Here is a 12,954-nt window from a genome sequence, read left to right on the forward strand (position 1 = left end):
TGTGGGTTTCCCATTGGAGCATCTGATTAGCCATGGTAAGAACAGGACGGTAGACTAGGTGGGCCTTTGGAATGATTCTGTAGGGTCATCTTATATTCTTTTTTTTTTTAAAAAAAAGTTTTATAGTACAAATAAAATAATAATATTTTTTATTTATTAATTATATATATATATATACAGTACCTCCTTCATCTGATGATCTCAGAGCGGTTCACGAGATAAAAATACAAGATAAAAGCACACAATAAATAGTTAAAACTAAACTAAACAATAACCCCATTCCCACAAACACATTTAAAAGGCCACAGAATATTAACCAGCCAAAGGCCTGGTTGAAGAGGAAAGTTTTCGCCTGGCACCTAAAGGCTGAAGGAGTATCTCCACCCCCATTGTCCCGCCCAGACACTGAGGTCCAGCTCCGAGGGCCTTCTGGCAGTTCCCTCACTGCAAGATGTGAGGTTACAGGGAACCAGGTAGAGGGCCTTCTCGGTGGTGGCACCCGCCCTGTGGAACGGCCTCCCACCAGATGTCACGGAAATAAACAACTACAGTGGTGGCTCGCTAGACGAAATTAATTCGTTCCACGGGTCTTTTCTTATAGCAAAAAATTCGTCTAGCGAATCCCATAGGAATGCACTGAATTTTTTTTTGACCTTTTTTTTGCCCATAGGAACACATTAATTGAATTTCAATGCATTCCTATGGGAAACCACGATTCGCTAGACAAATTTTTCGTAAAATGCATTCGTCTAGCGAGGCAACCTCCGCTCGAAAAATCCTTTCGTTAAGCGGAAATTTCATTAAGCAGGGCATTCATTAAGCGAGGCACCACTGTATCTGACTTTTAGAAGACATCTGAAGGCAGCCCTGTTTAGGGAAGTTTTTAATGTTTGATTCTATTTTTAATTTTTTTGTTGGGAGCTACCCAGAGTGACTGGGGAAACCCAGCTGGATGGGTGGGGGTATAAATTATTAGAATTAGAATTAGGCGCCAGATGAACCTCCCTTGGCAGATACTATAACCTTGAAAGATAGCCCTTGTGGGACCTCCCTCCCATCTTTGCCCCTCCCGACCCAAGGCCTTCAAATTTCTCTTTCTTTCCCAACTTCTTATAGTTTCTTCTGAAGTTTCAGTCCTATAAAACATACTATTGGCCAAACACTCTCTATTCAAAGTTATACATTTTCATCACATAAATTAAATGCTATTATTTGATCAGTTGTCAGGCAACTCAATCGGAGCAATAGATATAATTTCGCATTGGCACTATTTCATTCGTTAAAAGCCTGGGTCTTACGCTCTTGTGTGTGTGTCCTCTGTTTCCAGACCCCCCTGGGAAGCCTCAGGCGTCAGTCTTTATGGAGACGGAAAGAGGGCGGGTCGCCATCTTCCAGTGTTCAGTGGACAGCAACCCTCCAGCCCAACTGGTCCTGTATAAAGGGGGTGAAGTCGTGGCTTCTAGCCGCTCAGCGAACAGCGCAGCCTCCCAGAGGGTCAGCATCACAGCCGCTCCCAATGCCATGCGGGTGGAGATGAGAGGCATTGAGCCGCAGGACGAAGGCAGCTACAACATCACAGCAACCAATGCCTACGGCTCTTCCTCCAGGCTGCTGTACTTCCGTGTGCAGAGTGAGTGCCGAGAGGCTGAGATTGGGGCGCCGATAATAGCCGTGTGTCTATTTCAATGTTGGAGACTCCCCTCCCTTCAGTAACTCCACAGACAAGAATTAACAAGCAGTTTATAATTTATAGTCGTTTTTACTCAGTCTTCTGGTTGCCAGCAAAAATCCACCTCTCTCCACAAGGAGGGCAGTTGGCTACTCCAGATCCTTCCCCTTCCATCCCTCGCAACATCCCAGGCGCCAATAGGAAGTTTCCCCTCCTCTCTGCATCCTTTGTTCTCTAATACGGACAGACCTCCAAGTTCTTGGGGGAAGGAGGGTCCCCCACACTCTCTAATGACGTCTCTGTTGGCTGTTCCCTCCCTTCTGTTTCTCTTTCCATTATCTTGTAGCTAGGTAACTCATGCTGAAGCTGCTCGGTGCCTGTGTCTCTCCCTGCTTCTGAAACCACTTGAAACATGGGGAGGGCGGGGGGGATTTGCAAATCTTCCCCCTCCAGCTCCTCTTCAGAGAGGAGCTGCTCTGCCTGAGAATGCATTCCCCAATCCTCCGATTGAGACCATTCCCTGACAAGGATGCAGGATGCTTCTCAGAGTACAAGGCGGCAGCTCCCTGCCCTGAGGAGCTTACAGTCCCAAATTGAATGCAGAGGAAAGAGCAGGGGAAGGGGAGACAGCTGGATTGAGAATGGAAAAGCAAGTGTGCTTATTTGTGGAGTTGGAAGGGACCATCTATTCTAGTCCAAACCCTGGCAACGCAGGAATTACAGAGAAAGAATCCCTGGCGGGTGACCTTCCACCTCTGTTTCAAAACCTCCAATGAACGAGAGTACTCTGTTCCAGAGTCAAACAGCTCTTGCCATCAGAAAGTCCTTCCTAATATTTATCCTTGTCTTCTGAATCCATTGGTTTATTGGGTCCTACCCTCTAGCACCGCAGAAAACACACTTGCTCCAACTTCAATTTGACAATCTTCTAGATTTTGGAAGATGGCTTTCATATCTCCTCTCAATCATCATCAACAACAGAGAAGGCCCTCTCTCGCATCCCCACCAAGCCCAGCCTGTGTGGGTGGCGGGATCTAGAGAAGGCTGAGAGACATTTACTGGCTCCCAACGCCACACGCAGTGAGCTTCACAGCTGAGTGGGGATTCAAATCCTGGCCTCTCCCAGTTCCCAGTCCAACACTCTAACCAACTGGCTCTTTATGATACTCTAAACCAGGGGTTCCAAACTAAGGCCCAGGGGCCGGATGCGGCCCAATTGCCTTCTCAATCTGGCCCGCGGACGGTCCGGGAATCAGCATGTTTTTACATGAGTAGAATGTGTCCTTTTATTTAAAATGCATCTCTGGGTTATTTGGAGGGCATAGGAATTAGTTCATATTTTTTTCCAAAATATAGTCCGGCCCCCCACAAGGTCTGAGGGACAGTGGACCGGCCCCCTGCGGAAAAAGTTTGCTGACCCCTTTAAACCACTGAGCCTCTTGGGCTTGCTGATTGGAAGGTCAGCAGTTTGAATCCCTGTGACAGGGTCAGCTTCCATTGCTGTGTCCCAGCTCTTGTCAACCTTGCAGTTCGAAAGCATGCCAGTGCCAGTAGATAAAATAGGTACTGCCGTGGCGGGAAGGTAAACGCCGTTTCTGTGCGCCCTGGTTTCCATCACGGTGTCCCGTTGTGCCAGAAGCAGTTTAGTCATGCTGGCCACATGACCCAGAAAACTGTCGCTGGAGAAGCTGTCCCTTGGCCTGAAAGCAAAATGAGCACCACAACCCCATAGTCACCTTTGACTGGACTTAACTGTCCAGCGGTCCTTTACCTTTACCTATATAGAAATATCTGCATGAATGAATGAATACTCTGAGCATTCATTCTTTGCTGCATTTAAGCCTGTTATCTAGTTTCCTGGAATTCTAGAATTGTTCCGTTGGAAGGGACCACGGGGGTCATCTAGTCCAACCCCCTGCAATGTTGGGATCTTTGGCCCAACCTGGGGCTCGAACCCATGGCCCTGAGATTAAAAGCCCCATGCCTGACTTTCTTTCCAAATCCAGCTGCCCGAGTTCTGGCTACGCCATCCCCCGAGTTGCTGGAAGGAGAGGCACTCACCCTGAGCTGTGACGTGATGGGGCCTGCTCCCGAGGACTCCACCTTCTCTTGGTACAAAAACAGCAAGCGCCTCCCGGAGAGCAATGCCGCCACACTCACCTTCAAGGCCATCACCAGCAGCGACGCTGGATCCTACCATTGCAAAGCCCACGTGCTGGATGAGGCCAGCACCAGCATCTCTCCAGCCATCAGCATAACTGTCTTTTGTAAGTAACTGTCTTTTTTGCCAGTAGCATCCCTAACCTGGATTAGACTCCCTGCCATCAGCTTGGGGTGGGCGATAGCCAGACGTTAAGCATGCAATGAGAAAATGCCACATCCTTCCCAATCATTAACATGTGACCTGGAAATCTGGAAAATTGGATCCCCTCCAAAGTTGAAGCCAAAGTTTTGTGCTCATTTTGTGCTGTTTCGTGCCATGAACTCTGCATTTCGTGCCACCCCCTGAAACAGAGTAATTCGTACTCGGACCAAGGGCCATAGGTACACCCCACAAAACCCAGCATCGTCCGATTCACTCCAAACCAGTGCCAAACTTTTGCAAGAGTTTTAATAAAAATAAAAATAATTGTATTATTTATACCCCCCCCCCCCCAAATCCAGCTGAGTGGCTCTGGGTGGCTTACAGAATACCGTGTTTCTCCTAAAATAAGGCACGTCTTATATTTATTTTTCTTTTAAAAAAATACATCGCGGCTTATTTTCGGGGGATGTCTTATTGTTACGTATGGTACGGGGCTTTCTTGCACCGCCCACTGAGCCTGCTGCTGGGTCCCAGGGCTTCATGCGGCACGGCTGTGGCTGCTGCCGGCTCCTGCAGCATCGCGCGCCGCCCGCTGCTGGGTCCTGGGGCTTCACGCAGCGCGGCGCGGCTGAGGCTGCTGCCGGCTGCTGCCGGCTCCTGTGGCTTCGCGCGCCGCCCGCTGAGCCCGCTGCCTGGTCCTGGGGCTTCGTGCGGCGCGGCTGAGGCTGCTGCTGCTGCTGCTGCTGCTGCTGCTGGCTCCTGCGGCTTCGCGCGCCACCCGCTGCCGGGTCCCTGGGCTTCACGCGGTGCGGCGCGGCATGGCTGGGGCTGCTGCCGGCTCCTGCCGGGTGCTGCGGCTTCGTGCGCCGCCCGCTGAGCCCGCTGCCGGGTCCCTGGGCTTCACGCGGCGCGGCTGGGACTGCTGCCGGCTCCTGCCGAGTCCTGCGGCTTCGCGCGCCGCGCCGCGTGAAGCCCAGGGACCCGGCAGCGGGCGGCGCGCGAAGCCCAGGGACCCGGCAGCGGGCGGCGCGCGAAGCCGCAGGACCCAGCAGCCTCAGCCGTGCCGCGCGAAGCCCCAGGACCCGCTGCTGGGTCCCTGGGCTTCACGCAGTGCAGTGCGGCGTGGCTGGGGCTGCTGCCGGGTCCTGCCGGCTGTTGCCGGGTCCTGCGGCTTCGCGCGCCGCCCGCTGCCGGGTCCTGGGGCCCGTTCAGCCGGAGCTCCGCGCGTCGCTATGCTGGGGCTCCCGCTGTGCTGGGGCTCGGCGCAGCGCGCGCTGCTGCGTTTGCCGGCTCGCTCTGGGTCGTCCCGCTGGCTCCCCCAACACGTCTTATTTTGGGGGGATGTCTTACATTTTTTGGCCTTCAAAAGATCGTGCCATGGCTTATTTTAGAGGCACGTCTTATTTTAGGAGAAACACGGTATATAGAACACAATAAAGCGGTTTTGTGCCGCAGACCCTATGTTTTGTGCCACCCCTCAAATGGAGTAACTGATACTCAAAGCATTGGGCTATAGGTATCCCTGCTAAAATCCAGCCCTGGAGGGTGGGCATTCGCAACACACAACAGCCCAAAATGAGCCCAAAACTGTGGCATCGGTTTGGAGTGGATCCAAAATTCCTGGGTCGCGCATTAATTAAGCTCCAAGGGACCCCTCCAAGCCATTTCAAACTAGATTCCTCCATGGCGCTGCATACAGGTGATCAAAAATCCAGTTGTGTTGTTCCCTGAAAGTCTTTTCATAATCTATGGCCTTTTAAAGGGAGGGTGTGAGGGTATTTTCTCCCTCCCCCCCCTTTTACTATTATTATATTAAGTATTTTATGTTTTATGTATTTTATGTTTTATGTTACAAACCTCCCTGTGGTCTCTTGAGGAAGGGCAGTTTTATAAATATGATAGATAACGGATAAAGTATAGAATCATAGAAACATAGAATCATAGAATCGTAGAGTTGGAAGAGACCACAAGGGCCATCCAGTCCACCCCCCTGCCAAGCAGGAAACACCATCAAAGCATTCTTGACATATGCCTGTCAAGCCTCTGCTTAAAGACCTCCAAAGAAGGAGACTCCACCACACTCCTTGGCAGCAAATTCCACTGCCGAACAGCCCTTACTGTCAGGAAGTTCTTCCTAATGTTTAGGTGGAATCTTCTTTCTTGTAATAATCCTTTGCCTGTCCTGAATCAGCTGAAAAGGAGGTAGTCCCCCCGATCGACCCTAAAGCTGGCGTCTCTCTCCTGCCTGCACAGATCCACCTCGGAAACCTCAGGTGACCTCCTTCCTTCAGACACAGGGCAGGCAAGTGGCCGTCGTCCACTGCAGCACCCAGAGTGAGCCACAGTCCCAGCTGGCCATCTACAAGGGCGGTGAGCTCCTGGCCTCCACCATCAACTCTGGGATCAATCCACGGGTCGGCGTATCAGCCTCGTACAACAGCTTGAGACTGGAGATCTCCCACGTGGTGATGGAGGACGAAGGAGAGTACTTCTGCTTTGCTGGCAATGTGCATGGCAACGCCAGCTCCTCGGTGGTGTTCATCGCAGAGAGTGAGTAGGAGAAGGGGTGTGATCGTGTGGCTCAGCTGGTAGAGCATGAGACTCTTAATCCCAATGTCAGGGACGTTCTGCCCCAGAGCGACAGCGAGGACTCTGGAGAGGAAAGAGGGCAGACTGGGGGGAGTAGAGACTTGGTTCCTTCCCACAATGATATTGGAAAATAATATATATAATAAGAATAATATTGGAGAAAACTGGGTATTGAAACTTGCTTAACCTAAATCATATATCCCAGTTTTCAGTGGCCCTTTAAAGTACGCTTCACGCAGAGTATACGCAGTCAGAAGTCGACCTGGCTAAGAAAGCACCACCAAGAGCGTAGGGAATTATCTCCCTTATATGAAACCCCTTTCTAGCTGCACACTTGTAAAAGTATGAAGATGAAAATATAAACGGTTGGGTTTCTTTAACTGAAAAACAAACTGAATCTAAAGAGACTTTAAACTAAAGATAAATGCTTTCTCCCACATTCCAAACCTCCCACAAACTCCCACAAAACTCCCATTAAACTACCCAAGAATTAACAGCAAACTAGCATTATAACTAAGCAACTCTCATACTAAGATTCAACTAAGGAATCTCTTAAACTGAGAGTCTCTCTTACTAAGATTCAACTTGGAATCTCTTAAACTGAGAACAACTGAGAGGGTGATCTACTTAGAGATGAATCAAACTGAAAGATCTAACTAAGAGATACAGAAGGCTTTCTGGCAGAGCCTTATATACAAGAAGCAGAGCCCACGCCTGTGAGCAATTAACAGAAACACCGGCACCTGTTTCTCTTAAACAGACAGTATTTACATTAGACCGGCTCTAAAGTAACTTGACTATTCAAAAAATCCAGCAAATGAGCGTGATGTAAGGCCCTCGCTCTGGAATGCAGGCTGTCAATTCTCAAAGCAGCACAGAGCCAACAGAGCCGGCTCCAGAGGAACAGCCGCTGTTAGGTTCGGCTCAAGAGGAGGAGGAGGGGGAGGAGGGGCTGGCCACACCCGAGTCTCCTCAGAGCAGGAGGAAGAGCCGGGTACTAGGGCAGCGTCGGCCCAGCAGGAGGGTATCCTGCTTGCGTAGAGAGCATCATCCAGTGGGGCCAACTGGTTCATCCAGTGATGACTGAGCTAGGAGAGCTCAGACTGCAGCTACTGTGTAATTACTAAGTAAATCAGAGAGAGAGAGAGAGAGAGGGTACACCATGTTGGCCAAAGAGATTCCTGCATTGCAGAGCAGCCCTCCTTTTTTAGATCTGCCCAGGTGGCGCTGTGGTTAAACCCCTGAGCCTAGGGATTGCTGATCAGAAGGTCGGCAGTTCGAATCCCTGTGACGGGGTGAGCTCCCGTTGCTTGGTCCCATCACCTGCCAACCTAGCAGTTCGAAAGCACGTCAAAATGCAAGTAGATAAATAGGAACCGCTACAGCGGGAAGGTAAACGGCGTTTCCATGTGCTGCTCTGGTTTGCCAGAAGCGGCTTTGTCATGCTGGCCACATGACCTGGAAGCTATACGCCGGCTCCCTCGGCCAATAATGCGAGATGAGCGCGCAACCCCAGAGTCGGTCACGACTGGACCTAATGGTCAGGGGTCCCTTTACCTTTTTATTAACAAAAAACAAAACAAAAAAATCTGCCCATTAACAGAGCTCTGTTTTCCTGCCTTCCATGGTCGGTCTGCTTAGCTGCAAGAATCTGGATTTCTCCTCCGGATGTTCTCGAAGGGAATGCAGTGAACCTCACCTGTGCAGTTGACAGCAATACAGCTGGCGATCCGCACTACACCTGGTACAAAAACAACAGGTGGTATGCTGAAGGCGCATCAAATATCCTGTCACTTCCCCACGCTACTGTGGCCGATGCTGGCTCCTACTACTGCGCAGTGAAGAACCAGGAGAGGGTTCGGAACTCCTCCTTGGGCACTCTGAACGTCCTCTGTAAGTCCCTGAATTTACAAACTGTTGTTACCCAGTCCCTGTGGTGGTGGGGTGCCCATAGAGCAGAAGGGAGGGAGGCCACCTGTTGGTGGCGCAAGAGACAGTGGCAGGCAGAGTCAGCCAAACGTACAGTAACTTCTTCTCCTTCCTGTTGAGTTCTACAAAGGCAGCACTGAGACTATGAGCTGTGCATAAATTCTAGGAAATAAATAAATAAGGATCAGGAGAACTGAGGCTTGGCGCAAAAGACCCCTTAACACTACCCCTGCCTCCCCTCACCCAAAATGCAAGTAAAGGTAAAGGTAAAGGGACCCCTGACCATTAGGTCCAGTCGTGACCGACTCTGGGGTTGCACGCTCATCTCGCATTATTGGCCGAGGGAGCTGGCGTATAGCTTCCAGGTCATGTGGCCAGCATGACAAAGCCGCTTCTGGCAAACCAGAGCAGCACATGGAAACGCCGTTTACCTTCCCGCTGTAGTGGTTCCTATTTATCTACTTGCATTTTGGCGTGCTTTCGAACTGCTAGGTTGGCAGGAGCTGGGACCGAGCAACGGGAGCCCACCCTGTCACAGGGATTCGAACCGCCGACCTTCTGATCAGCAAGCCCTAGGCTCAGTGGTTTAACCACAGCGCCACCTGGGTCCCTAAAATGCAAGTATGATGCTTCTAATTTGCTTAATTTTCGAGCAGTCGAAATCTCGCAAGTTGACTGTGCATAAGACACAATCCCACTATGCTGCATTTTGATGCATTCCTCCCAAAACTTGCTTGGATCAAAACAGAGAAGAAGAATGGCCTGGCTCCATTTCAAACCCAGAATGTGTACGTACATCTTTTTGTTGCTGCTGCCTAACTCAGTCTCCTGATTCTGCTGATTTCGCTCCTCTTTCCCCCTCCTACTGGAAGATCCTCCCAGGAACGCTTGGGTGAAGTCTTTCCTGGAGACCCAGAAAGGGATGCTGGCCATCATTGTGTGCTCTGTCGAAAGCAACCCCTGGTCTGTGCTCTCCCTCCTCCGAGGCAGCGAAGTCCTTGCATCCAGCTCTTTCCAAGCCAGCCGGGCGCCAAACCACAGGCTGAGCACTGCTGCCTCTCCAAACTCCTTGAGACTCGAGGTCAAAGATGTCAGCCTGGACGACGAAGGGATGTACGAGTGCCTGGCTAGCAATGGCATTGGCAAGACCAGCGCCTCCTTGGACTTCACAGTGGCGAGTGAGTGAAGACAGCCGGTGTTAGGGGAAGGGTTGTAGCACAGTGGCAGAAGGTCCCAGAAAGTCAATCCCCAACAGCTCCTCTAGGTGACTGGGGAAGTAGGTCAGACCCAAGAGAGCCCATCTAGTCTAGCATTTGGTTCTCAAAGTGGCCGGCCAGGTGCCCCAATGGAAAGCCCCCAAGCATTACCTGAGTGCAACATCCCTCTCCCCACTTGTGATTCTCCAACAAGTGGTCTTCACAGGTGTATTCATTTTTTTAAAAAATAATTTTTATTAGTTTTATATAATAACACAAAAAGACAAAACATAAAAGAACATTTCTATCCCCTCCCTCCCCCCACAAGTCCCCTTCTGCCACAAGTGGATCCTGCAGGTGTTGAGAGTCGAAGGTAGTCCATTTTGAAGCTGGGTTTGTCCTCACCCCCCTCTCCTTAGCTCCTGGGACCCCCCCCCTGCCACCAGGAGGCCCCGAGACAAAAGGAGAGATTGGGATAGGGAACCCCCCAACTATTTATATATAATCCTCCAACATAATAGACAAACAGACAAACAATTAAGAATATCAATTTCTTGCTTTGTTAAACATTTTATTTGTGACTTCCTCAGATCCCTTCTTCCTGATTTTCATAGTTCCTTAATATAATTATGGCGGGTTTCTTTTCTTAATTCCGATTCTTATTCTTAAAAATCAACATTATTTCCCTCCTTCGTGCCGCCTCCCCACAAGCCCCCTCCTGCCACGAGAGGCACCCATGAGGTGCGACCATCCAAGGGAGGTCTATTTTGTACTTGGGTTTCCTTCCACCCCTTCCTCCCCCTCCCCAGAGCCCCTCACAGGTGTATTCAATAGCAGTAGGAGAGCACAGCCATTGTGGCTAGTGACCATCAATAGACTTGGCCCCCATTCATTTTGTCTAATCCTCTTTGTGAGCCATTGAAGTTGGCGGCCATCACTACATTCCATGGCTGCCAATTTCGTTGTTTACTTTTGCACCATGTCAAGGAATGCTTCCAAAAAATACAGGCACATTATATATTTGTTTTCCATTTCGATGTAGATTAAACAATGATACTTAGCACAGGCCAGGGAATCTGATGATTCTCTGGTGGAGCTGGTGGTTTCAGTCCATTTCAGCTTCCCTCTTCTCCATCTTGCAGCTACGAGGGTTGTGATTAAGCCAGTCCCAGAGGTGCGTGAAGGGGATCGGGTCTCTCTCGTCTGTGAAGACAGAAGCTCCCCATCGACAGCTGTCTACACCTGGTACAAGAATTCCAGGTGGCTGTCTGAGGGCCCGGCCCCCTCCCTCGTCTTCCAGGCGGTGGCAACCAGTGACATGGGCTCCTACTCCTGCCAAGTTCAGAACGAGAGGGGGACCAGGAAGTCTCCACCTGCCGCCCTGCGGGTGCTCCGTGAGTACAGCAAGAATTCCCTTTCGGAATGGGTGTGTGCGTGGACTTACGAAGTGTTCCTTAAACCATGGGGCTGGTCTTGGAATCTGCACACTGGAACCTGTTAAAATGACCCATTTTGTCCAGGGAAAACTGAGTCGCTGTGCACAGTGCTGATTGGCTAGCACCTGTGCTGTCATGAGTCTACTTTCCTTCTCCTCCTCCACACCTCCCAAACTCCCAGGATAGTTTTTCAACTTATAAAATGTTGAGGGGGGGGGGAGACAGGAGGAACTTTATAGGAATGTGCACAGAGGGCTCATCAACAGGGAAAGGGGGATTCTTCCACTATGAAAAATCTTGAAAACTTTTCGAAAAGGAAAGAAGAAAGAATGGCTTGTGCCTTAAATATGGAGGCATCGGCCAAAGAGACAACTAACTCAGCATTCTTATTGCTAATCTCTGCACTTGCTGATTACAATCTGAAGATGGGGGGGGGGAATCTGGTCTCTCTCCCCATTCGGAAAAAAACACTTGATTATGACTTCCATTTTTGAGCTAAGGTTGCATACATCATGAGAGATATGTTGTAGCCTTGGGGATGGAAGTGCCTGTCGATTTCAGTTTCCCTGAGTTTATCATAAGTTCGGTTCAGCCTATTTCTGCAACCATTGGCGTTAGTTTTCAAACATTTCTACTGATACACACATTTAGCACCCAATTTTATCTAGCGTATGCCTTACTGCAAGCCACTTCTTCTAATCTGATCCATTTTTGTGAACACTTTCCCCTAATATACAGTACACATCTTTGGTTGGATAGCTGCGCTGCAAAATCCAGAGAAGTACAAATCTAAAATGCTGCCTGCATTTCATGTCTCAAAGTGAAGTGCAAATTGGAGGGGATCACATTTAAAAAAAAACAAATTTATTTCCCATTCTCAGTAAGGACTAGAAACTTTTTCTGCAAAGCAATCTGAGGTTTGCAGTATGCACCCAGTACTTAGAATTATAGAATCATCAAAGAGGTGGAAGGGACCTAAAGGGTGGTGCTGTGGTCTAAACCAAGCATGTCCAACAGGTAAATTGTGATCTACCGGTAGATCACTGGATGTCTGTGGTAGATCACTGGCTCCCCCCAAAGAAGCTCAACAACTTTGGCTCCCCCATAAAAGCTCAACATTATCACCCTGCACCCCCCAAAAATGTGGCTTTCCTCCTCCCTAAAAAGCTCAACAACTTGACTTGAACCCCCCAAAACAGGGCTTTCCTTCCTAAAAAAAGCTCAACCTTGACTTGAACCCAAAAAAGGAGATAGATCACTACCAGTTTTTAACTGTGAGTAGAGCAGTCTCTTGGGAGTTGTCCACCCATGAAACCACTGAGCCCTTGGGGCTTCCCTATTGGAAGGTTGGCAGTTCAAATTGAATTCTTCTTTTGTTTTTCAAAAGTTTTCAAGATTTTTCACTGTAGCAGAATCCCAGCTTCTGCCAACCTAGCAGTTTGAAAGCACGCCAGTGCAAGCAGATAAATAGGTACTGCTGCGGCAGGAAGGTAAACGGCGTTTCTGTGCGCTCTGGTTTCCATCACAGTGTTCCATTGCGCCAGAAGCGGTTTAGTCCTCCTGGCCACATGACCCGGGAAGCTGTCTGTGGATAAACATTGGCTCCCTCAGCCTGAAAAACAAGATAGCATCGCACCCCAAAGTCGCCTTTGACTGGACCTAACCGTCCAGGGGTCCTTTATTATTATTATTTATTGAATTTAAATACTGCCCTATGCTCGGGGGGGGGGGGGTCTCAGGGCGGTTCACAGAATAAAATCCAGATATAAAACCAGAAAATATCTAATAAAAATAAAAACAACAACCCAATAGCCCCCTCCCCAAAAAAAC

General features: G+C 49.6%; 1 protein-coding gene across 3 annotated transcripts in view; it reads left to right on the plus strand.

Moving 5' to 3' along the window:
- The window catches only part of SIGLEC1 (sialic acid binding Ig like lectin 1), a 57,292-nt gene that overhangs the window by 32,399 nt on the left and 11,939 nt on the right, over positions 1-12,954 (plus strand). For all 3 annotated transcript variants that reach the window (XM_060278316.2, XM_088660710.1, XM_088660709.1), the window contains exons 11-16: positions 1,328-1,630; positions 3,676-3,936; positions 6,228-6,524; positions 8,205-8,456; positions 9,365-9,670; positions 10,831-11,082. In XM_060278316.2, coding sequence (XP_060134299.2) covers positions 1,328-1,630; positions 3,676-3,936; positions 6,228-6,524; positions 8,205-8,456; positions 9,365-9,670; positions 10,831-11,082 — 1,671 coding nt within the window. The remainder of the gene's footprint in view (positions 1-1,327; positions 1,631-3,675; positions 3,937-6,227; positions 6,525-8,204; positions 8,457-9,364; positions 9,671-10,830; positions 11,083-12,954) is intronic.

The sequence above is a fragment of the Zootoca vivipara genome, chromosome Z1 (genome assembly GCF_965207765.1).
Source record: "Zootoca vivipara chromosome Z1, rZooViv2.hap1.1, whole genome shotgun sequence".
Lineage (NCBI taxonomy): Eukaryota > Metazoa > Chordata > Lepidosauria > Squamata > Lacertidae > Zootoca > Zootoca vivipara.